The 26259-nt window shown below is 41.6% G+C and overlaps 1 protein-coding gene across 1 annotated transcript in view; it reads right to left on the bottom strand.

The window, feature by feature from the left end:
- Positions 1-26259, bottom strand: part of LRP1B (LDL receptor related protein 1B) — a 1602836-nt gene that overhangs the window by 316218 nt on the left and 1260359 nt on the right. The window contains exons 47-51 of the mRNA XM_090045827.1: positions 25257-25376; positions 19747-19860; positions 19360-19509; positions 5522-5644; positions 1513-1632 (exon numbers count right to left, since the gene is read on the bottom strand). Of these exons, the coding sequence (XP_089901953.1) occupies positions 1513-1632; positions 5522-5644; positions 19360-19509; positions 19747-19860; positions 25257-25376 (627 nt within the window). The remainder of the gene's footprint in view (positions 1-1512; positions 1633-5521; positions 5645-19359; positions 19510-19746; positions 19861-25256; positions 25377-26259) is intronic.

The raw sequence follows: 26259 nt of genomic DNA, 5'->3' as shown, positions 1-26259 counted from the left end.
GCCGATTGAAGGAAGCAATTATTCCCCTCTATCCAGCACTGGTGAGGCCACATCTGGAGTATTGTGTCCAGTTTTGGACTCCCCACTCCACTGCCAACTACAGAAAGGATGTGGACAAATTGGAGAGACTCTAGCGCAGAGCAATAAAAATGGTGAGGAGTTGGGGACATAACTTATGAGGACATACTGTGGGAGCTAGCCTTAGTTAGTCTGGAGAAGAGAAAAATGAGGGGGGATTTAATAATGATCTTCAGCTCTCTAAAGGGTGATTACAAAGTGGCTGGAGCCAGACTCTTTTCAGTCATGACAGACAGCACAGCAATGGGCAATGATCTCAAATTGCAGTAAAGGAAGTTTAGGTTAGATACTACAAAAACCGCCTCACTAGGAGGACAGTGAAGAATGAAAAGTTTACCAGGAAAGATTATGGAATGCCCTTCCTTATCAGTTCTTAAGCTACAGGTAGATAAAGCCTTGGCTGGGATGTTCTAGTTATGGACAATCCTGCTTTAAGCAGGGACCTCCTGAGGTCACTTCCAACCCTAATTTTCTATTATTTTCTGATTCTATGAACTCATTTACATTTCTCTGTGGTAGACTGATCCTTTTTTTTCTTTTTCCCTGTTTAATTTTCATGTTTGTAAAAACATGTTTTATTGGGAAACTGATTAAATAAAGTCAGAGCTTTGAATGTGAGCTAAGAATACTTTATCTATGGCCTACTTAACAGTATAATCATAAGGGATTAATAGCATAACAAAGTCAACTCATCAACTCTAACCCCAACTATAATAAGGAATTTGAGGAGGACCTCACACCATTATTCAGGTTTAAATTCAAAGACATCAAGTTTTTTCTCTGCCAGTATCAAGAACAAATGAAAAAAAAAGATGTACAAATTAATCCTCTAATTTCCTTCCCCGGGAAAATTTTATATGTGTCACAAGGCATACAAACAAGGAAAGCCTGGTACTGCAACTGCAGTACCCTTGTAGTTGAACTATCAGTGTTTATAGAAACTACCAACACAGCTCTAGTCAGTCAGAAAGCAAGTTTTCTATAAAACATGACAGACTTCTTGAACAAAACATTGACCATCTCCCTGATTTACTTGCTACTATATCCCACACCATGAAGGCATCGTAGCCTGCCTGAGATGCATGCAAGAATACAAACAACGTCATATAATTGATACACTAAAGATATTACCAAACAAATATTACTTGTCATACTTTACTGGGACCATGCAACATTACTACAGTACTACTACCATTGATTGATTAATATTAGCAATGGTATTTATATTTAATATTAGAGAAAAATTATTTAAGTCATTTTTTTCTTCTAGAGTGTACATTGGTGAACATGACTGACTATTAAAGCGTTATAAGGTGTTTTTTTTAAAAAAAAGAACTCTAAAACATTATTCAGATTATTTCGCATATTAGTGTCCTGCATCTCTCAGGAGCAGACTCTAAAATTAGATAAAATAATACAAATTATAATACTCACCACAGATAGCATCACTCTCATCTAAACCATCTCCACAGTCATCCTCCCCATCACAAGTCCATTGTTTAGAGATACATTTGTGTGCAGAACAAGCAAACTGATTCCAGGAACAGGAAGAATCTGTGGATGACATCAGCCATGATACTTACTATGTTTGCAAAAATGCTGGGTTCCCTCAGAGTATCAAAGCAATTTAAAATTTTCTCCTTGGATTTTAGAACTGTAATCTTATATGTAACAGAAAGATAGTAGTCATTTTAGTCCAAGATTTGGAAGAAGGCAGAGTAAAGTAGCACCTTACAGACTAACTCATTCAGAAACATTTGAGTTTTCGGATGCAACAACCTATGCTATGAATAAGCTAGTATTGGTTACTCACTACTTTATATTCATTAATGTATATGAAAAAGTATGGGCAAAACTTTTATGGTAGAAGGATTTTTAAAACGTTCTCTGAATAGAATAAGAGAAAATATTTTTAAACATGAAAACAGTTCAAGTATTTCACAAGAATGTTTTTGCTACAGCAAACCACGTTGCAATTATGGTAATAAGGGCAAAGACAGAATAGTCCAATGCTTCAATCATTTCATCTTGGTATTTCAGTATTTAATTACATCTTGAGAAAATTTCCATGTTCTTTTTCTTGTCTGAAAAATTGCCCTGTATTTGCATGCTGTTGTCCTAACTATTTACATTCTGAATACACTGGGAAATAATAATGCTCTGCTGCCAGTCAAAATCTGTCTGCAGTAACATATCAAATAAATGCCAGTTTAATATTAAGGGTTTTTTTTTTAAAGGAAACTTCAAGTAATTCTCTTTTTCCCCCATTCACCCCCATAAGAATAAATGTGATTTAACTGAACACAAAAGAATTCAAAATGAATAATACATAAAAGGTCATGTATTATAAACTGAATTATAATGAACATTGTTCAGGCTTCTTCCAAATGGGTAAAAGCTGTAAAGTGGGAAAAGACAGCTAAGACCAAAAACAGCCAATGAGCTTCAAAATATTTTAAAAGCAATGAGGTCTCAAATTCTTGCTGGCAAACTGAGCATTTGTCTAAGCCTCTGCACTACATAGTGTAGAGTTTAACCACTGACTAACAGAAGAACAAGGAAAGCAATGTGTGTACAAGTTGAAGGTTTCACTCAGGAGGAAAAATGAAAAAAAAATTATCAGTAATTATTAAGGCTGTGCAAAACTTCTTGTCGCTGAATCAATTCAGCAGAGATTTGAAGCCTCCGAATTGATTCAGAGAGGTTTGGAAAGATTCAACAATTCAGACATAGACACAGATTTAAATGTTTTTCCTACATACCTCAAGGTAGCAGGCAGCTCATGAATCCTGAGATGGTGGGGCAGATGGAGCATCCCACAGGAGTGCAGGGGGGTCCCCAGCGCGCTTGACAGCAGACCTGGAACTGGACCAGAACCACTTCCAGAAGCACTTCTGGATCTGAAGCCCTCCCATGCTCTCCCTGGCTCTACAGTTGCTGCCCCCCGACCCCTCTGGTGCCTCCTGGGTCCGGGGGGGGCACCTGTGGTCCCCCCATGGCTGATCAGAGTTGGGAGGGCATGGGGGGGCCGGGTGCACTCCCTGGTGGAACAGGAAATGGACTGGAAGTACTTCCAGGTTTGCTGTGGAGCACATAGGGGGGCCCCCATGCTCCTGTGGGATGCTCCATCTGCTCCACCATCCCAGTGTTCATGAGCTGTGCGTGGTACCTTGAGGTATGCAGAAAGAAGTCTTAAAGCTGTGTTTATGGCTGAATTGTTGATTCTCCAAATCAGCATCAAATCTTCAGATTCAGATTTGGCCAAATTGAATTAGGGACAGTGATCTGAATCAATGAATAGAATCACTGTCCCTGACTCAGGCTGGATCCAAATCAAATATGGCCCATTTTGCACACCCCTAGTGATTATGCCTCTAATCTTCATTTTTTCCCTCTAGTTATGAGATTGCTCTGGTGAATTTACAGAAATTTAAGGGGAAGACTAGACAAATGGCCGAGCCATGGTCCACAGGCAATTCCTCTACATAACAATTTGGCTTAGAGGCATGAGGCTTAGTTTTGCTGCTGTTATTGCTGAATGGTTTTATTTCTAGTGTTATTTCTACTATCAAAAAGTGGCTAAAACAAAAATGGACAATGAGCTTCAAAATATTTTAAAAGCAATGAAAAATTAGCAGAATGTTAGTATGCATATTTTAGTAGGGAAGTGTTAAAATAATTTATTCTCCCCCTTTGTGATAAAATTATACTGGTATAAGTATCTTTATATTGATAAAATTGTGTTGATGTTATGGAGTTATTTGTATTTGTCTGACATGATTTTGTATGTCAACAATCCTGTGATAATTTTGTCCATTTCTGTTGACAGTACAAGAGAAAGCAAGCAGAATTTGCTTTACAAGAATTCAAGATGTACAATAGATAAAAAAGGTAATATATTATAATCTGAGTCATAATGAAAATTGTTCAGGGTGCCTCCAAATGCGTAAAAGCTCTAAAGTGGGAAAAGACCGCTAAGGCCAAAAACAGCTAATAAACTTCAAAGTATTTTAAAAGTAATGAAAAATTAGGAGGCCCCAAATTCTTGCTGATAAACTGAAACTATAAAAGAAGAAGGGGATGGAGGCGGTATCATAGAATCATAGAAGTAGGGTCGAAAGGGACCTTGTAGATCTTCAAGTCCGACCCCCTGCCTGGGCGGGAGAAAAGACTGGACTCAAATGAGTCCAGCCAGGTAGGCATCAAGCCTCTTCTTAAAGATCCCCAGGGTAGGAGCCAGCACCACTTCCCTAGGAAGTTGGTTCCAGCTCCTAGCCGCCCTGACTGTGAAGTAATTCTAGTAGTAGTCTAATCTAAACCTACTCTCTAATAACTTGTGTCCATTGTTCCTTGTCATGCCAGGGGGCTCTAGGGGAAACAGTGTCTCCCCTAAACCCTTCTGGTCCCCCCTAGTAGATTTTGCTCATTTTGAAACAAGAAAAATAAAATGGAGGACAATGTATATAAATCTAAGTATTTTCAAACAACTCTATTACTAACCCTTGGAGTATGCTGAAGCAGACATAGAAGGAGACAGGGCTTTCTATAGCTCAGAAATACCCTTGAGCAAAATATACAGAAATACAAGTAGCCAGAGACTTCTTTTCCCTCTTGACCCCATCTTGACAGTCACAGAAAACTGCTCCCTATATCAAGAAACTTGATAAGCAGAAATGTTTTATTTCTCCAGTTTGTCATCCAAGCTAGAGCTACTTTTTTGTTTGGTATTTGCAAAATTAACAAATTATTTTAAAACCAACTTGGGGAAAACCTAGGAACTAACATTTTCTCTTTGTGGGCATTACACTAGAGAAGTTTCTGAGTCAACTGATATATACCTGAAAATGGCAACACATCCTTCCTCATCCTCCCCCCCCACACACACCTTTTTTTGGTTATTTTTGCCAATACATGATGTTGTAATCTTGGGTCATCCTCATACACAGTGCATAAAAATGTCAGGAATATAGGAACACAAATAAATAAAAATAAGAGAAACAACTGCAGAATTATTTTGTGATAATGCCATGAAGAGATGAGTCTTTAACTTCATTTATACAAAAATTTCTGAAGCTATCACTTCTTAGATATCATATAAAGATACAACATTTTATGTACTGTACATTCCATGACATTTACTTATGGGAGAGTTTGACATTTCATAGAATACCTAGTTTAAATATTTTCCAAGCACTGACTGTAGATTAAACTATTTGGGTCTGGCAGAAATTCTAAAGTATTAAGTACTTAGTTATTTCTGAACAGACTGAAATTTATTCCTAGATGCCTATTTGCCTAGCTTTCAAACAGTCTATCAAGTCATTGCTTGAAGTAAAATCTTAAAGAATTTGAGTACTTTTGATTAAAACAAGTTACAATTATAAGCCTTTCCTTTGCACATGCTTCAATGATTTTAGCAGTATGAACAAGACAAAATGCTCACCACAATGCAATTCATCGACTCCATCCTCACAGTCTTTCTGTCCATCACATAGCCAGGTTTTCAGAATACATCTTCCACTAGGACAACCAAAATAATTTTCTTCACATGTGGGTTTGTTTTGAACTGTGATAAAATAAAGAATGTAATGTAAAATGTGCTCTGCTAGTATGATTAGGAGCCGAATACAATTCTGCTAAATTTCTGGAAAGCAATGGATGAAATTATTTATTTAGAACCCAGTCTTTTTGCATTTTTAAATATATATACTTTAATGAAGAATCTGGGTAGAATGGATAAAAAGAAATCCAAGGTGCTCTGTTTATCCAGCAGAACATTGTATCTCAGTCTGGTCTATAAAAATATAGGAATAAATAAGGTTGTTCAATTCAGAGGCAGATATGGACCTGATTTAAATGAAAATCGCTCCATTTTAGTCACAGCTAATGTGCTCAATTGATATACAATGATTTATACCAGCTGATTATCTGGTTCATCAAATGATTCCCCACCTGAAGTTAACAATTGTTTTCAATTTGTGTCTTTTTTTTTTACATTCATTGATGTCTGAGCTGACACCAACTCACTTCACATATGGCACTACGTAGCTTGCAGATGGTAACAAGTTTTGCAGTGAAGTTCTGACCCCATTAAATCAATGTAAACTGTTTTTGTCTTTTCATTTTTGGAGGTGAACAAACTGATATTTTAATTTAATTAGGTGGGATACTCTAAATATAGACAAAGGAAAGGAGGAATAATGCATATGTAGTGGCTGAATGCAGTTGCAAATACAGGTTTGTTGACTAACACAGCTACTTCCAAAAATCTGAAGAAAGGCCTCTTCTTTTTATAAAAACAGTAGGTTACACTCAATTCCATATTGGGTCCAAATGTTTAAATTCATCCACGTTCAATGCAAGTCTGTTTCTTTCTCTTCTTAGCAGCCCATGTTTTAAAATGCTAGGATTATCTTTGTTTTCTCTCTCAATACAAAATGGTAAAATCTCCCTTTATTGAAGCCAATGGAATATCCAGATTTTTTGCCAACATAAAAAAGAGATCAAAGAAGTGAAGTCATTATGCAGTGAAGCTCGAGGAGAGACTACAGGTTATCTAGGAATAACCCAAGAAATAATGAACATTTTACCTCTGTTCTCAGTAAGAAAGACAATGTTGAACATAGTGTAAAAAGGGAATGACTAAAGGGGTCAATGGTTTGAAAATGGAAATCACAATCTATGAGGTAACTCCCCTCCCCCAAAATCTAACTGGGCCATTTGAGAAGGGAATACACAATCTCCATCCCAGATTTCTAGATAAAGTAGCTCATAAACTTCTGGACTTCAGAAAGGCCTTTGACACTGTCTCCCACCTCATTCTCATTCAAAAGCTAGGCAACTGTGGCACTGATGCCTACATAGTCAGATGGAGAACAAGTTGGCTGAGAGGCCGCAATCAGAGAGTGGTGGTAGATGGGTCATATTCGACCTGGAGGGATGTGAACAGTGGAGTCCCCCAGGGCTCGGTCCTTGGGCCCGCACTTTTCAATTTCTTTATTAGCAACTTGGACAAGGGGGTGAAAAGCACCCACTTTAAATTCATGGATGACAACAAGATACGGGGTAAGGTGGGCACACTAGAAGGGAGGGACAGGATACAACTGGACCTGGACAGGTTGCAGGGGTGGGCAAATGAGAATAGGATGGGATTCAATACTGACAAGTGCAGGGTGCTGCACTTGGGCACTAAGAACCAGCAGCATACCAATAGGCTGGGGAACTCTCTTCTTGAAAGCACAGTGGCAGAAAGAGATCTTGGAGTCATTATCAGCTCCAATGTGAGGACACCATCAGTAGGGCTAACCATAGATTCATCACAAGCAGGGCCAAGGAGGTGATCCTGCCCCTCTATGCAACATTGGTCAGGCTACAGTGGGAGTACTGCATCCAGTTCTGGGAGCCACACTTCAAGAGGGATGTGGACAGCATTGAGAGAGTTCACAGGAGGGCCACTTGCATGATCTGGGGACAGCAGGGCAGACCCTGTGAGGAGAGGCTATGGGACCTTAACCTGTTCAGCCTTCACAAGAGAAGGCTGACGCAGGAACTGGTGGCTGTCTATAAACTTACTAGGGGGGGACCAGAGGGGGATGGGAGAGACTTTGTTCCCCAGAGCACCTCCAAGAGTAACAAGGAATAAGTTTTTAGAGAGTAGGTTTAGACTAGACATTAGAAAGCACTATTTCACAGTCAGGGTGGCTAGGATCTGGAGCCAACTTCCAAGGGAAGTAGTGCTAAATCCTACCTTGGGGGTCTTTAAGAGGAGGCATGACAACCTAGCTGGGGTGATTTGAGCCCAGTTTTCTCTCCTGCCCAGGGCAGGGGGTCAGACTAGAAGATCAGAAAGGTTCCTTCTGACCCTACATCTATGAATCTACGAAATTGTAGGTTTGGTCATAAGGATTTTTAATTAATCTATATATTTAGAGGATGAATCTGTATGACTGAAAAATAATCACTGTAGATTATTATTATATTCTACTTGATCTATCTACAATAGATCAGGTATATTATATATATATGAAAGGGTAAGACACAATACAAACAACAATAGGTTTATTAATAAGACCACAGTATATAAAACTTTAGGAAAAAAAGTAAAGAAAGAATAGTTAGAGACAGATGAAAGGGGAAAAGGAGTAAACTGCAACATCAGAATAATGCCAAAGGAGGCTACACCAAACTAACCTATACTCTTCCTTTGGTAAGATAACTAATTATCTAGATAAGAGAACTGCTATAAAATATCAAGATCTCAACAAAACATCTGGTACAGTATTTTGGGAGAAAAAAATTAGTTAAGCTGTAAAAGATGTGAATTGGTACAAGAATTGCTAGGCAAGTGAAAGAAACTGGCTAAAAGGGGGTGAAAACAAATCAGGCTGAAAGGTTAATTATAAACCTGAAGGAGGTCACTAATGGAGTTCTGAAATTTGATTTTGGGGCAGAATTCATTTGATTACTTTTATTAATGATTTTGTTCTGAAAGCAGGAGTGTGTTAATAAAATATGCTGATACTTCAAAAAACACTGAAAACATATAGGAGAATAAAAATGTCATGCAGTAAGATTTGAATAACCCTAAAGAGTAAAGTAATAAAAAAAAATATTACATAAGTACAAGATCATAAAGATTTTTCTTCCTAAAGCTGGAAGATCATAAAGATCTGATCAGAAGATCAGAGTACACTAGTTGATCAGAGGTTGACCATCTCTGTCACACTGAATGTGGCTTAGAAAGGGGAAAGGCAACCCTTGGATCCATGAGGTGACATGTTTCAAGTAGGGACAGGGACAGAGGCGGTTCTAGCATTTTGAAAATGGGGGTGCAGATGGTGAGATGCATCATCACATATAAGATAATACTCATCTTTCTCCAGTAAAAAATAAATTAAAAGTTTAATTAATATGCTATGAAATTAGGGCAGTATTATTCTGTTTAAGATTAAAGCAAAAACAAATAGAACATCGCTGGAATGAGATAAAAACAATCTATGCAACTGTGAAGTAAGAGCTTTACTACCAGGAGCAGCTAACAAAGAGCTGAACTGCAGAACTAAGGATAGCTTGACTAGCTCTGTAAGAGCACGCCGGTGTTTGCGCCGGCAGGCAAGCAGGAAGGGCCAGGAGGGAGACTCTTGCTAGGGCAGGGTGAAGCACCGCATTAAGCCATAAACATGCAGGAACTCCTATGATGGTGTGAATATGGAGTGCTGCCAGGGCCCCTGCCAGTGGGGCGCAGCCTACCTGGGGCTTGTCTGAGGCCTCCACCCAGATTGAGCCCAGGGAGGAGCTGGAGTCCCCCCACCCTGTGGCCTGTGGGACGTGCCAAGCAAGGCCTGGGGGGGCAGGGATTGGGGACCCCCACACCTGTCCTGCAAACATCTGCCTTAGGGGCCTGGGGGCACAGGTGAGGGAGCTCCAGGAGGAGGTTAGCAGGCTGAGGGGAATCAGGGAGGCAGAGGATGAAATTGACAGCTATTTCCTTTCCCTGCAGGGCCACACACTCAAGGAAGAAGCACCTTGGGAAGTGTCCTGCATTGCAGAGTGGCAGACAGCCACCTCCAGAATCAGGGCTGCTCATAACATAGCAGTACCAGTTCCTCCAGTGTGGCTGGAGAACAGGTATGAGGCCCTGGCAACTCTGGAAGAGAAGGAAGGAGAGGAGGCAACTGGAGAGGAGGCAACTCCACACTCTCCACAATCTGAGCAGGCCGAAGGAGCTAAGCAGTCCTGGAGGAAAATGCATTGCGTGATCGTGATAGGCGACTCCATCCTGAGAGGTACAGAGGGTCTCATCTGTTGCCAGGACCCCTTGACATGCAAAGTCTACTGCCTACCCAGAGCAAAGATTCAGGACATGAAAGGGATGATCTAGGCCATAATCCAGCCCACCGATTACTACCCCATGGTCCTAATACATGTGAGTACTAATGATGCGGCCAGGAGAAGCCCTGATCACCTGATGGTGGACTACCACACTCTGGGGAGCATGCTGAAGGAGATAGGCACACAGGCGGTTTTCTCTTCTACCAGTGAGTGGATGTGGAAGATGGCATGCAACATGCATCGCAGAGACCAACTGAAAGCTTCAGGAATGGTGTCTTGAGGTGGGCTTTGGTTTCCTCGACAATGACCTGCACATCACAACAAGAAACATGTTCGGATGGGATGGGCTCCACCCTTCTCCTAAAGGTAAGCGTGTGTTTTCTTCTAGGTTGGTGGATCTCCTCTAGTGGGCTTTAAACTAGGCTCATTGGGGGAAGGGGAAGATGAAGGAGGAGAAAGCCTTGGATTGCCAAACCAAGCAACACCCACAAGTACGGCCCAGCCTAGACCAACGAGCGGAACATATATGCAGATAAGCAACAGGGGCCAGGGTAATGCTGAAAGTAGGGGGCCAGTGCACACATCCTCAGGTGGCCTCAAATGCTTCTACACAAATGCTCATAGTATGGGAGACACGAAAGAGGAACTTACCCTCCTGCTAGCTGACACCAACCCGGACATAGTGGGGCTCACTGAAACGTGGTGGGACCCAACGCATGACTGGGCGGTGAATATTGGGGCTATAGGCTGTACAGGAGGGATAGGACAGGGAGAAAAGGTGGGGCCGAGGCGCTCTACACTAAGGAGGAATACACATCCTTGTCAATTAGCAAAGAATCAGAGGAGGGGCACTCTGAAGTGCTCTGGGTTAGAATACAAGGCAGTAGAGAGGAAAGAGATTTAACAGTGGGGGTCTACTACAGACCACCCAACCAAGGCGAAGAGCTAGACCAGGAATTCTTAAGTCAGCTCACGGAGCTTGTTAGGTCAAAGGACGTGGTCATCATGGGTGACCTGAACTTTCCAGACATCTGTTGGGAAGAGCAGTCAGCCAGGTCTGACAGCTCACATAGGTTCCTAGCCAGAATGCAGGAGCTCCATCTAACCCAGGAGGTGCACAGCCCCACCAGGGGAGACACCTTGTTGGACCTGATGCTGGCCACGGGCGACGACCTGGTGAGGGGGCTGCGGCTGCTCGACCACCTGGGTGACAGCAATCATCGCCTGCTGGAATTCACCATCCAGCACAAGGTGGCAAAGGCCTGCAGCAAGGCAGCAGCTCAGATTTCAGGAGGGTGGACATCAATGAGCTAAGGAGAATAGTCGGGGAAGCACTGAGGTCCCAGAGGAGAGGGGAGCCAGGTGTCCAAGAAGAGTGTCACTCTTTAAGCAGATGATCCTCCAAGCCCAAAGGGAGGTAATCCCAACAGGGATCAAAGGGAGCAGGAGGGTGCAAAAGCCAGGACTCCATCCTGGGAGTGTCTCCTAGCTAAAAAGGGAGGCATACACCCAATGGAAGGGAGGAGCCATCACGAGGGAGGATTATGCTGCAGTTCCTTGGAGATGCATGGGGGCAGTCAGGAAGGCCAAGGCAGAGATGGAACTGGGAATAGCTTCCTGGATCAAGGACAAGAAGTCCTTTTTTAAATATATAGGGGGCAAAAAAGAAGGTTCTGGGTAATGTGGGGCCCCTGCAGGACACACTAGGAAATTTGGTCATCACATCAGATGACAAAGCTAACATATTTAACTATTTCTTTGCCTTCACTTTCTTGAGCAGGGACCGGAACAGCGACTCCCCTGCTCTGGGCCCCACTCAGACCCCAGGGGAGGTGAACCTAGGCCAACGGTTAGTGAGGAACTAGTTAGGGAACTTTTGGAGGGACTGGATGTATTCAAATCAGCTGATCTGGAGGATCTCCACCCTAGAGTACTGAGGGAATTAGCTGAGGTCATTGAGGGACCCCTGGCATGGCTTTATGAGCACTCATGGTGCCCTGGTGTGGTGCCAGAGGACTGGAAGAGGGCCAATGTGGTTCCCATCTTCAAAACAGGGAGAAAGGAGTACCCAGGGAACTATAGGCCAGTCAGTCTTACCTCGATCCTGGGCAAGCTTCTTGAGAGAATTATTCTGGCACATGTCCATGAGGGGCCAGTAGGGGAGATTATGCTTAGGGGCAACCAACATGGGTTCATTAGAGGCAGGTCCTGTCAGACCAACCTGCTGGCCTTCTATGACCAGGTCACCAAATCCTTAGATGCAGGGGTAGCAGTGGACATAGTCTTCCTGGACTTTCAGAAGGCCTTCGACACTGTCTCTCACCCTGTTCTCATGAAGAAACTAGGGGGCTGTGGTGTCAACACCTACGCAGTCAAATGGGTTGCCAACTGGCTGGAGGGTCCCACCCAGAGAGTGGTAGTGGATGGGTTATTTTCAACCTGCAGGGATGTGGGCAATGGGGTTCCACAGGGCTTGGTCCTTGGGCCCGCACTGTTCAACATCTTCATCAGCGACTTGGACGAGGGGGTAAAAAGCACCCTGTTCAAATTTGCTGATGACACTAAGATGTGGGGGGGATGTGGGTATGCTAGAAGGGAGAAATAAGTTGCAATCAGACCTAGACAAGTTACAGGGGTGGGTGGATGATAATAGGATGGGATTCAACACCGACAAGTGCAAGGTGATGCACCTGGGGAGGAAGAGTCAGCACCATACCTACAGGCTGAGGAACTCCCTTCTCACCAGTGCAGAGGCAGAAAAGGATCTTGGAGTCATCATTGATGCCAAGATGAACGTGGACTGGCAGTGTGGGGGGATGCAGTTAGGAAGGCCAACTGCACCTTGTCATGCATCCACAGGTGCATCTCAAGCAGATCCAAGGAGGTGGTTTTCCCCCTCTATGCAGCACTGGTCAGGACACAGCTGGAGTACTGTGTTCAGTTCTGAGTGCCGCACTTCAAGAGGGATGTGGACAACATGGAGAGGGTCCAGAGGAGGGCCACTCGGATGTTCAGGGGGCAGCAAGGCAGGCCCTACGAGTAGAGGCTACGGGACCTGAACCTGTTCAGCCTCCACAAGAGAAGGCTGAGTGGGGATCTAGTGGCCTGTTATAAACTAGTTAGAGGGGACCAGCAGGCATTGGGGGAGTCCCTGTTTCCCCGAGCACCACCAGGAGTGACTAGGAATAACAGTCACAAGCTGGCAGAGAGTAGATTCAGGCTAGATATCAGGAGGCACTATTTCATGGTCAGGGTGGCTAGGATCTGGAACCAACTTCCAAGAGAAGTGGTGCAGGCTCCTACCCTGGGGGTCTTTAAGAGGAGGCTACATGAGCACCTGGCTGGGGTCATTTGACCCCAGTACTTTTTCATGTCATGGCAAGGTGTCGGACTCGATGATTGGCTCAGGTCCCTTCCGACCCTACAAACTATGACTATGAAACTAGTGCAACATCAAGATCATTAAAACAGGAGAGAGGATCATTAACACACGTAGAATGAAGAGTTTAAGGGATCAGGTAGATTATAATGAGTCATGAACTCAATGGATTTCCTCAGAACTGCCTGACTAGAAATGCTGTTGCTGGGCAGTTGGCTTAAAAATGTGGGTGAAGCAGAGATCAAATGGGGTGCAAATATACCAGTGCAACCCTTCCCCCACTGTCCCCCAATCTGCCCCTGCATAGGGAAGTATTAATCCCTTTGAAAAATGTACTGGTGTAATGCACTAAAACAATAATACTGCAATAAAAAAGTAATATTGTGTACAACTCTGGATATCAGTTTTCAGAAATGATCAGTTCAAATTCAAACAGGTACACAGAAAGACTACTAGGGAGGATCTTGAGACTAAACAAAAAGACAATTTGATGTTGGCATGTTTAAATTTAGCAAACCAAAGACTAAGAGGGGATGTGACAGCCATTTATAATCATTAAAAGAAATCAGGGAAATGAACTGTTTAAGTTAAAAGACAATATAGACAGAAGAAAACAAATGGGCATGAACCAACCATGAATAAATGAAATCTGGAAATTCAAATTAACCATTAGTGGAGTTAGGTTCTAGAAAAGGGTTCAAACAGGTGAAAAGAATTAACTGGTTTAAAAGATATATCTTTGTAAGGTTATGATATGGTTGACATCATGACCCAGGTGCCTCCTTCTTGATCTTACATTTTGCTATACTCTTCTACAGGCACAGCATTTCACACACTGAGTCCAGTTCAGTAAATACTTAAAACCAACCTCAGGATTTAGAGTTTAACCTTCATATGTTCCCATGGGATAATTTCCTACCCCAGACACATATTTTGTTCATAGTTTCATAGTTGGTAGGGTCAGAAGGGACCTAAGTAGATCATCAAGTCTGACCCCCTGCCATGGGCAGGAAAGAATGCTGCGGTCAAACAACCCCGGGTAGGTGATTATCCAGCCTCTTTTTGAAGACCCCCATGGTAGGAGTGAGCACCACTTCCCTTGGAAGTTGATTCCAGATCCTAGCCACCCTGACTGTGAAGTAGCACTTCCTGATATCTAGCCTGAATCTACTCTCAATCAACTTATGGCCGTTATTTCTTGTTACTCCTGGTAGTGTTCAGGGGAATAGGGACTCTCCCATTGCCTGCTGGTCCCCCTTGGCCACTTTATAGAAGGCCACCAGATCCCCTCTCAGCCTTCTGTTGTGGAGGCTGAACAGGTTCAGGTCCTGTAGCCTCCGCTTGTTACCCAAGGTAACTTGTTACCCGAGTGCAATTTCTGTATAAATGACAGACCTATTTGGCCACTTTGATTGGATGCATCTGAAAGGTCAACAGTCATTTACACCTCATTCTTGTCCACTTCAGGTATCCATGTAACTAATGGATAGCCACCCTCCACTCTGCTTTTGCTTTTGTTGGGGAACTCACCCTAGTTCCCTATGTTCCAAAGAAGTCCAAAGTTGTGCTGTTGCTGTCAAGCATGTACCATTGCCTGCCAGTGGGTGGAGAGCAAAGAAAGCTGGACATCATCCATGACTACAATAAAAACAAAGGTAGGGTGGATAACCTTGACCAATTAGTCTATATGCCATCTGCAGATGGAAAATTAATAGGTGGCCAATGACACTATATTTAAATATGATGAAGGTGGCTGCTATTGCCAGCCTCATCATTTGGCTAGGCCACAATGCAAACTGGAAGAAAAAATCATATTTAAGAAGACAGTGCTTTTTTGTTTTTTGCAGGAGCTTGGAGAACAGTTGATCGATGGACAAATAAAATGAATGATGGATACGTGTAATCTGTCTAAGTATTTCAAGTCTGCTATGACTGCCCTAAATTACAAATTGCCACAACACACCCTAGTAGAACCTTCTGCAAGCATGAGTGGACATTGTAGTTTTTATCCAAAGACAGATGACCTCAAAACCTAGAAACGATGAGAAGATTGTAAGCAATTTGCTTGTGCAAACCATAGTACATCACTGCTTCTTTGTGAGGGATGCAATATTTAGTGAAAATAGGAAATGTTTTTGGAAGTAATTGCTAGTTTGAAAACAGTGTGAACTGCAGACTTAGCAAATTGTTCATTCATGTCTTGAAACTCTAAAAAAAGTTTAAATTTTGTTCATAGTTCTATTTAAATAATATTTTGAGTTCAAATCTTCAAAAATACTCTTTCAAAAATTCTGTATGTTTAATAAGTAGTTTTTAGTACCTTTATACTGTTGTCACTGGTTCCATTTTGTTCATGCGAGTGGGGTAACAAGTTACCCCATGAGACCAACAACAGTTACAGTTTCATGAGAACAGATGAACACATACACAACAAGGTGGTTAGTGTTTGTTTAAAACACAAAAAACAGAAGCCTATGTTCTATGTTAAGCTTGTGTTTAAAAAGAAGTCCGGTTCTTAACCGAACTTTAGCATTCTGAATAAGGATGGCATTATGTGCTATTCTACAGTGGGTTACAGCCTTTATTACTTGTAATAAATACTTAATTTACTAGAATACTTAACTTGCCGCCAAGCAAAATGTATTTAGAGGTTTGAGTTTATTGTTTGTATAACGTATCTAAAAACATTATGCAACCTGAACCCTTCTCCAAATAAACACAAGAGTTGCCAGCACAAAATTAATTAAAAGTATAATTAAAAAATGGGAAAGGAAGAAAATACTAGCTTGACTTTGAGTAAAGCTGTCTGTATTCTTTAATAGCTGTATCAAAGACAAAGGGAGATTGACATGATATTAGCAAATAAAGTTTCATTCAAAAGGATTTCTCTAGACATTTATACCTTCATTGCAGAAACTGAGCATTTATTTTTGTTCAACACTTCCCAAGTCACAGCAACAGAAAGAGCTTTCAGTTAGGATGTGGTAATAACAATTGTGAGGTGTACGAGGCAGTCACCTTGAGTTCTGAAGAAATTTGCACATTTATACTGCATTACTGGACGTGTGGTTGCCCACCACTAATACAAAACAGGTGCACAGGTTAAATGTTGAATGATTGTTTAAGCTTATTCACATTTATGAAATATCAGGCTCAGAACCTCATCAGTAGAGGCTCTGAGATTTTTATTAGGGATGTGCCCATAGAAATTTTTGAGGCCCATAACAGTAACCGATGTCTAACGAGGCATATCGGCCAATTTCTCAGCAGCTTGAAGAGCAGTGTCCAGCTGGTAAGTCTGTTGTAGTGGAAAGAGAGGAAGAACGTAAGAAGTGTGTGTGGGCAGATCGAGACCCCTGCAGTGAGACAGGGAGTGGGGCTGGGGCTGGGGCAGGTGATGCCCAGATGGAGTGGGGCAGGGTATGGGACAGAGCTGCAAGCACCTTGTCAGGGGGTGCATGAAGCTGGGGGGCAGCTCCTGCCAGCTGTAGCCTGCCCTTTGCAGATGCTGGGGGCACACCCCCCATTTCCTGTCAGGGTGCACACAGTGGTAGGAGCTGCCTCCCCCCCACAGACGAATTGCAGCTCTGTCTTGTGCCCATCCCACCTCAGCTGGGCAGCATCTTCCCCAACCCCACTCCCTCCCTCACTGCAGGGGTCTTGAGTGTTTGAGTGAAAGGTACCTTAGAGATGTGATTGGATTGTGAACGTAGGACAATGTGGAGGGCTAAAAAGGGACCTAAGCTGTGCTCTGTTTGTGTGGGAGTTGGGTGTGTGAGGAACCAGTGCTGTAGCAAGGGTGGGGGGCAAGTGGGGTGATTGCCTCAGGCGCTGAAGTGAAGGGGCACCAACAGGTGCTGCCCAGCCAGGGCAGGGTGTGGAATGGAGTCACAAGCAGCTCATTTTGGGGGCATGGGGATGGGGGGTTCCCACCATTGTGTGCACTCCCAGGAAAGCATGGGGGGGCTTATGACCCCCAGATCTGTGAATGGGGTGAGGGAAGGCTGCTGCTGTGGACTTTGTCCTGGGTGCCAAACTTCCTTGCCATGGTACTGCAAGTAATAGTGAATGCCTTGTGCGAATCTGGTGCATCTCTGAGGAGACTTGCAACTGAAGAGAGACTGCTTAGTTCTGGTGAGTCTGAAACTGTATGAGATGAAGGGGGTTTGGTGAGTGTCTAGTGTCTGTGCAGCAATTGGAAGTGAGTGTGTATTCCAGGTAGAGCAAGACTCCCTGGTGATCCCTCTGGGCATACAGCTGTAGACCAGGACTTGTGCCGGTGGACCAACACTCTTGTAGTGCCATATCACCTATTCCTTGGATTGAAGGAGAGATAATGCCGTGAAGAGGGGAAAATCTCTTGGGTAAGTGGGGAATCTGTGCAGCTCTCATGGTAAGCTTGCAACAGCCAGGCTCTCCATGTCTGCGCTAGTGTAACTTGCAACATTGCAGCCCTCAGAGTGAGGGTCAGGTCTTCAGTCTTTTCTGCTCTGTTCTGGTCTGTTCCCTCTCTCACTGTTTTTTTACTTACCATTGTAAATAGTATTGTTGTCTGTTATTATTAATACAGTCTTGTGTTTTCCAGTTTAATTAAAGAGTCTGTTCATTTGTTTTTCCCATGGGGTAGTGCCGGGCTGCAAGTGAGCACCCTGCTTAGAGTCACCCACAACCTTAAAAATCCTTCCCCTGGGCTGGGTTCTGAGGAGTAATGCCCTCTTTTGCTTAATTAAAGAACCTGGTATTAAACAGTATATATGGGGGGGGGGGGTTCATGACAGCTAGCAGAAAGGAATATAGGAGGCATAGGCTTGTTATATTATGTAAAATATTGGACTTTTAGCAGTATACTCATTTCAATCTTTCAGTACTCTTTTAGAGAAGAATATCTCCTCAACCCCAGAATGGGATCTGAACCAACAATGGCTTCCTGGGCCAGAAAAAAAGGATAAAACCACTGTCAAAATGATATATAGAAAACATTCAGTGTTACTTCATATGCCCAGGAAAACTAAATACAAACACTTGCTTGTGTGGCAAGGCTTAAGTATGGTTTTTATTCTCTGGCCATTTATATACATTTTTGATTGGCTTTTTGGGGAAGCTATACTATGCATATAACTTCCTGCTCCCCATAGCTGTATCTGTTTAACATATCAGAAATCTTTTCTGATCTGATATGATCAGGAGAATGTCCAGCTTGCAGGGCTGGTGTGGCATGGACACCACATGCAGTACAGGCCCCAGACTGGCCCTGCATGTACCATGCAGTATGTGCGCCAGCTCCAGTCCCTGCATCATGTGCAGCCCATACCAGTCAGGCTCTGTGCACAGCAGGCAGTCTGTGGGGCTGAGGCCAGTGCATGCTGCATGCAGCATGCTGGTCTGAAACAAAAAGCCATGCTGTGGACTGGATGATAGGTTTCCACCGGCCAGATTCTAGCTAGTAAGCTATATATTTGACACCCAAGACTTAAGTTGAAACATTGCCCTACTAAACGGTCTCAGTATTTTTTTTATATATTAAATACTGCAATCCATGCAGATGTAATAAACTAAATACAGCTTGACACTACCTGTTTGTAGACACTATACAAACCAGATCTATAAAACAAAATCAAGAAAACATGCATGCCACCAAATGAACACATCAAAATATTGTGTGTTTGTGACAGTACCTCTACAGCAGAAGGTTAAAAAAAAAACAAAACCCGAAAAAGCTAACACTTGCTAGTATAAGTGACTTGCAGGCATGGAATGATTTTGCTGAAGCCGATGTGTTTGACATTTTGATGATGGGAGTTTCAATTAAAGAAGAATGATTAATGACAAATCTAACTTGGAAAAAAAGTTAAAGACACTGCAGTTTTCTTCAGAGAAATTCAGCATTAATTAATGATAATTAGCATAATCCATTACAACAGAAAACTGCAAAGGGGGAGGAAGAAACTTGCTTTAAACAGCTTAATTTAATGTACATTAAATATACGGCACTGCTTGGATACATATTTTGCATAGATCTATAAATGACGAGTGTGGATATAATTAAGTATGATTTTTCTTTTCATAATTACCTGGGCATTTTAATTCATCTGTATAATCTCCACAGTCATTAGATCCATCACATTTCCATTCTGGTAGTATACAAAGTGAAGTAGAATTACAACTAATAAATCCTGTAGATTTTACTCCAAGTTTATAGAAATGAGTACAATCTGTATTATCTGGAAATAGACAATGAATTATTATATGATAGTATATATCCAGTATAATTTAATATGCTCTGAAATATTGGGTCCTAGACCTGGTTTTGTTTCATATAGACCATGCCATTTTTAGGAGTGTTCTAGTATACAGTTAACATAAACAACAAGGGTTAATTCAGATCTAATTTGGATAACATTTCAGCATGATGTTAAGAACAGAGAAGAACAAATATGACAGAAAGATGATTTTCTTACTGCAATTCTTTTCATCTGAAGCATCTGCACAATCAATGATCTGGTTGCACTGTGCTGATTTTCCAATGCAAATTCCATCTGCACAACGGAATTCTGTTGAAGCACATGTTGAATCTACAACGTACAGTTATAAATAGATAAACAGATGCACTTTTTATTGCACTGGATGTTTATAACCAAGCCATTTGTTTTAAGTGGCCACATATTTAAATAAAAGATTAAATCACTATCATGAACACGACCTTTAAAAAAGGTATTGTCAAAAGATATTTTTTGAATTTCTTACAGACTTCTCATAAGAAATAAGTGTCCATTAAGTTTAACTCAGAAAAAAAGGAGATGGGCTAAATTGTATATAAAACACATTTCATGTATCAAAATGACTGTTTCTGTCAAAATACATATTTGATTACAAATGATCCCTCATGAAGTAGTATAGAATTTAAATTGACTATGGTAAACCAGTCTTTCTTTTCAAATATCCCGAGTCATTCTTTCTGACAACTCAATTCTGTCTGGTCCAACAAGCCATAAAAACATCTGTCAGAGAAACGATTTTACATATAAAAGTTTTGTAATATATTAAAGACAAATCCTTCTATTTTTCTGTGGATTGTGTTTTTAAGTAGGGTTGAACACAAACTTGGAAGGTACCATTAATACAGAGCAGGACCAAATGACCAGTAAGAAAAAATAAATGAAAAATAAATGTGATGAAACATAATAGTACAAAAAGCAAAGTGATAATCTGAAGGACTAATGGAAAGAATTTATAGTTGGGAACTTACTTTGAAATGATAGAGGAGGAGAAAGATCTGGGGTTTTGAAATGAACAGGATGACTCTGAGCCCAATTATGTTATTTGCAGGAAAAACTAATACTTTTCTGATGAGATGACAAAGCTGAGCAATCCTTGACTGGTGGGTTCCCTAATTAAGCCTCCCTCCTAAGAAAGTGGCATGGATCCAGCAGTTCTTCTCCTCACCCCTCCCCACTTTAAATCTCTTATCTATCTACACCAATTCTGATTGGTTGTCTTTACTTAAGACACACAGAATGAGTAACAAAAGCCAATCAGACAGAGATTTCTCCTTGAGGCCATAGACAAGCCTTAAACCCAGTGTTGTATATGTAACACAGCACAGGGTGCTTTGTTACTCACAGGGACATGGGCAGCCTGCACCTGGCTGTAATCCCAATTAGGCAGGGCTGCCTGATTGGGCAACAAGGTTCAGCTGTTCCTTATAAGGGCTGGGCCCTGAACAACAAGGCAATAGTCTGCTGCCAGCAGCCAGAGAGACACCACTGGCTGAGCTGCTGCTCAGAACACCACAGAGGTAAAGGAGGAACTATGTGCATGGCTGAAGGATCCTTGCCCTGAGGATGACAGAAAACTGCAACTTGATGGAGAAGGATGGCCTGGTGGGACTGCCTGTGGTGGGGCAGGTCCCCAGAAATGTCAGGCTAGTCACCTCCCCAATGAAAGGTGAGTATGGGGTGCCTTATAACCCCAGACTCCACATCCCTGATGGGTATTGAGATCATTCAGAGGGAGCCCAGACTGACAGGAGTTCTGAGGCAGAGTTCAGGTCTGGGGGTCAGACCTGGAGCAGTGCCCAGGCTCATCATGAACACTGAGGCTGCAATACGGAGCTGAGTGTGGCACTGGGGGGTGGGGCCCTGAGCCTTGGGAAATTATTAGCAAAGCTCCTGGGCAAAGGGATAAGGGGATAGCTCAGGGGAAGCACCGGACAGGACATGGAGGTCTGATCCCAGAGTGCAGGCTTGGACGCCTAGGGTGGGGCTTGGAGCCCAGAGGTTGAATTAAAAGAACACAGTGTGAGGGTGCTAGGTCCATGAGCTCCAGTGGGGTGTGAGTCCTGTGTGAAACTCAAGAGCTCAGGTTCCAGCGTGAGCCACTGGAGAAACATCTGCAAGGTATGGGACATGATAGGTAGGATGGAGTTGTGTGTAACGCCCTTGTCACCAAGGCAAGTAAATGGGCATCCTCCCTCCTGAATAACATTGCAATTAGTAACATCAAGGCATGGCAGGTGAGGTAAGTGGGTGGTTTGTCCAGAAGCAAGTGGGCAGGCCTATGTTTAGACTGGCCCTGGGACTCCCTCTTCTTACAGTTTAGGACAATCATAGAATTAGCAAACATGAAAGCAATATTATTTGAAAAAGAACAAGTAGTCTAGTTTATGCCTTTTCACAAATTAGTTCTGTTCATGAAATTACTTTAGAGACAGGAGTCTCTGGAATAATTTTCTCTCTTCTGTTGTCTAAATCTTTGCGGTTGATTGATTTATAATTCATCTGATGGGAGGTTTCATTCCATTGGTAGTATTTACCTCTACACCCTTGAAAGTGTATGTGTGTATACATAAAGGGCAGTAACTACTGATGAAATGAAGAAGTACCTAAATGTCTGATATGACCAATGCTGCAATTCTATGTAAAAAATGGCAATGGTCTAAATTTTTATATAAAAGATATTTAGAAAATGTTTATATAAAATATATTCACAACTTAGCAAAGTCAAAGAAATAAAACAGGCATGGTAAAACCTAAATAGGGATGTGTAACCCATATGCTGAAGGGACAGAAGGGAAAGGTTTTTTTTTGTTTTATTTTCATTTAATTTCATTTGAGTTCCTAGTCCCAAATCATCTCTAACATGCAACCCACATAACTCAGCTGAACTCTGAGGGGAAGGAGAGAAGAAACTGTCCTAGATAACAGAACAGCAGTTAGTGTGGGTTTTATTTTACTCTCACTGGGTGGAGGCAAGGAAAGAAACAGTGGACCCTTTCAGATTACTATTATAAAAAAAAAAAAAGAAAAGAGTTAAAATTCTGACCAAGCTCTAGTGTTCAGGGAGTAAGCACTCTGTATGGGCTCCCCAAAATCCCACCCCCCCCATCATTATAGAACACATTCTTTCAGTTGAAAAGCTCTTGATTTTTATCGATCAGTAGGTAGAGACCTATTTTAAGGGGACAAACTTCTAAGAATTTTAGGGAAGTCTCCACTGATATCACCTCTAAGTGTGTCTTCAGCCTGACCCATGTCTCCCCATACACTGCAGTTCATACCACAAGTGTCCACATTGTGCTTTCTGATCCTCAAGTGAAGCCCTTCTAAGAAGCCATGTGCAAATTACCTGTGAACACTAAGTATAGCCAATAAAGACAGCAAATGGTTGTAGAAAGGCCAGCAGTTAGGAACAGGAAGAGGTAAGCATCGGTATTGGAGAACTTTCTGTCCTAGCTTTCATGTAAATATTTACAAATTTATACAAGCTAATGCAAAATGAAGACTTAAGAGGTTTACTTGGATAATGCTGGTTATAACGAGTATTATAATTGTGTGATAATCCTTGTGAACTATCACTAAAAGCTTGTATTTCTTGCCAGGTAGCTTATATTAGGTAATTATGTTATCAGATATTAAAATATTAATATTGTATTTTAAAAATATTTTTCTGATCATTTTTACAAAGGATCCAAAGACAATGTTTCTGGGAAGAGCAAAATCTAAACATAGAGTCTAGGGAAATTGCACATAAACTGATATAAGTGATTGGAAACAGGTTCAAATTTGTAACACAACAGAAGTTCAGTGCACATAAACTGCTTTCAAAATGGCCCAAACTCATTTAAGATAAACCTGGATGGATGTAGTATCAGGCTCAACTGATTTAGGCTAAATCAGTTTATCTTCTGTCCCAGATCCTCTGCAGATTCAAGTTAACTCACACTCCCCCAGCATCACAGGATGCTTTGTACCTCCTGCACAAACCCCCACCTCACAGGGTGGGAGGACTAGCTTTGGCCCAAGCTGTCTGCTCTAGCCAAGCAAGGAGGCATGCTCTAGTATCCCCCAGCTTCTGGCTTGGGCCACTGCAGGCATGTACCTGCATTTCTGGAATTAAAAATGAATGTTTGTTCACTTGATTCTTGGTTCAATCTATGCACTTATACTAACCTGCAAAGACTGAATCAATCCAGCTTCAGGCTTTTTTACTATCATACATAGCTAAATAGTGCAGTCAATAATATCATGTGTTTTTAATTAGCAAAGCTACACAGCTACAAAAAAGAGGACATGATATACCTTCTCACAAGCGATATATAGATCATAAATTTGCTGTGTAGTAATTAGTAAAACATACCACAGTGCTTGATGCATACTTCGTTTCCAACCCAAAACAGCATAGCTGGGTCCCTATGACACTGGGCAAGGATGAATTGGCACTGTTACTAAAAAGTACCTCCCTTCTGCCCATTTAATTTATTAAAATTTGTTTATCTGTCCTTACTGCTAAACTACACCTGCTTAATTATCAAAAAGTATAGTAAGTTTATATTAGGGGTGTGCAAAGTTTTTTTTGCCAATTTGATTTGGAGAAGATCTGGCCCAATTTGGGGGCTGAATCACTGAATCTGAATTGAATCAGGAGACCAAAAAATCCCTCCAAATCAATTTGGAGCCTCCGAATCAAGTTAGGAAAAGATTTGAATATTCAGAAGGCATTTTTTCAGGGGAACAGAAACTGATAAGAGAGAGGGTGAGCAGGGGGGAAAGACTGACATCTGTAGCTGGCCAGTGACTGTGATTATTCCCTGAGTCCCCTTCCAATCACAGTGCTCTGGGGGGTGGACACAGAAATAGCATATAAGCCTCTGTCTGCAGCCTTTCTGTCCCTTTTGTGAGCTGTTTCTGTCTGAGTAAAAGAGGGGTGGGCAGATGGCCCAGAAACAGGTGGGTGGGCAGAGATCTATCCAGCACTGGGAAGGCTCCCTGTTACAGGCTACCATCCCTGCTGTTTTTATCCAAATCTGCCATAACACACACAATTGACATAAGTTTTGCTTTCAGCAGTTTGAGATGCAGCTTCCCAGAAACTCCTGTACCCATCTCCTTGAAACTTGGCAGGCTTCATGCCCTCAGATGGGGCTACCATCTCTGCTATTTTTGTCCAAATCGCAAAAAAATAACAAAGTTATAGGTATTTCAGTGATTCCCCATTATAGTCTATGGCCAAATCTCTCTGAATCGGCACCCAATCTTCCGAAGCTGATTCAGCCAGATCAACTTGGGACAGTGATCTGAATCTCTGAATTGAATTACTGTCCTCTGAATCAGACAAATCCACATCCGAATCGAATACTTCCCTATTCGCACAGTCCTAGTCCTATGACTGAAAATGGACATAGTAATTATATTTTTTAATGAATAATTAGGGGAGAAGAGACAGGCACAAAGGATCTTGGCAGCCAGTCATCTATGATTTATAGGAATCAGCTAGCATTTTAATATTTCTTCTGATCTCCTACTTTGCCTAGTACACACTCATACTTGTTATTGGATCAAAAGCTTTAAAAGGTACCAATCCAAACAAAATTCACATAACTTCTAGACAATCCCATATATACATTTATATGCATATATCAAATATTTACAAAACAATATGCTGAAATATAGTAAAAATAATTGGCATTTACCTTTACAATTGACTTCATCAGAATTGTCACCGCAGTCATTTGTACCGTCACATAGTTTATTATTTGAAATACAACGAAGATTAGAACATGGCTTGAAACCTCTCCGACAGCCTCTGTTTTCTAGCAAATTAAATATGAATAGACATTGTATATAGACACTTAAATTTAACAAAGATGGAAACATCCAAGAGATAAGTTCTTCAGAAATGTTTATTTCAAGCTATAAAAAACACATGAAACCACTCATTTATTGTCCAACAAAAAGAAATTGATTGACAAACTCATAAACCAGTCAAATGCATACAATTCAATGAAGTGGTTGTGAAAGAAAGTCTATCTAACAACTCAGCCACCAAGGCTTGGGAAAGCTAAAACAATAACATATGCAATGCTGTTGCAACAGCATTTGGCAAAAGATGAAAGAAAAAATGCAAACAGGTTTGAAGAGTACTCTGAAACCCTTCTGCCACTGGTTGAGACAAAAAGGACAGTGCTAACCTAACTACTAAAAAATCTCCCATCATAATCCTGGAAAATATGAAAAAGGCTCAAAGATAAATTCAGAAGAAGCATAAAAAGTATCCCCAAAATGTCTGGCTGAAACTCTATGGTCATAAGAAGAAATCAGCTGACAGGTGATAGCAATGGAATGTACAAAGGCATAACATGAGCAGAGAAAGACTTAAAGGAAATGTGATTGCTGATAAACAAAACCAACTTGAGCACTATGGAATTCTTTACTCCCATGGACTGAAATCAAACATGAAGAACTCAAATGATTACACATTTTGAAGTTATGATGGACAATGTGCCTACAGTCAAAAATTTGCAGAAAACCATTAAACTGATTCTTGGGAACAAGGCATCTAGCAACAATTGCTTGTCTGCTGAAATCTACCAATTTGCCAACACCAAATTACTTAAGAAGCTTCATGAAGTTATACTGCTCTATTGGAAAGAGGTAATGATGCCTCAAGATTTCAAAGATGCTCAGTTTGTACAG

This window comes from Crocodylus siamensis, chromosome 4 (assembly GCF_052110815.1).
Source record: "Crocodylus siamensis isolate JL-2025a chromosome 4, ASM5211081v1, whole genome shotgun sequence".
NCBI lineage: Eukaryota > Metazoa > Chordata > Crocodylia > Crocodylidae > Crocodylus > Crocodylus siamensis.
The sequence above is the reverse complement of the archived record's forward strand: the minus strand, read 5'-3'. Positions and strand labels throughout refer to the sequence as shown.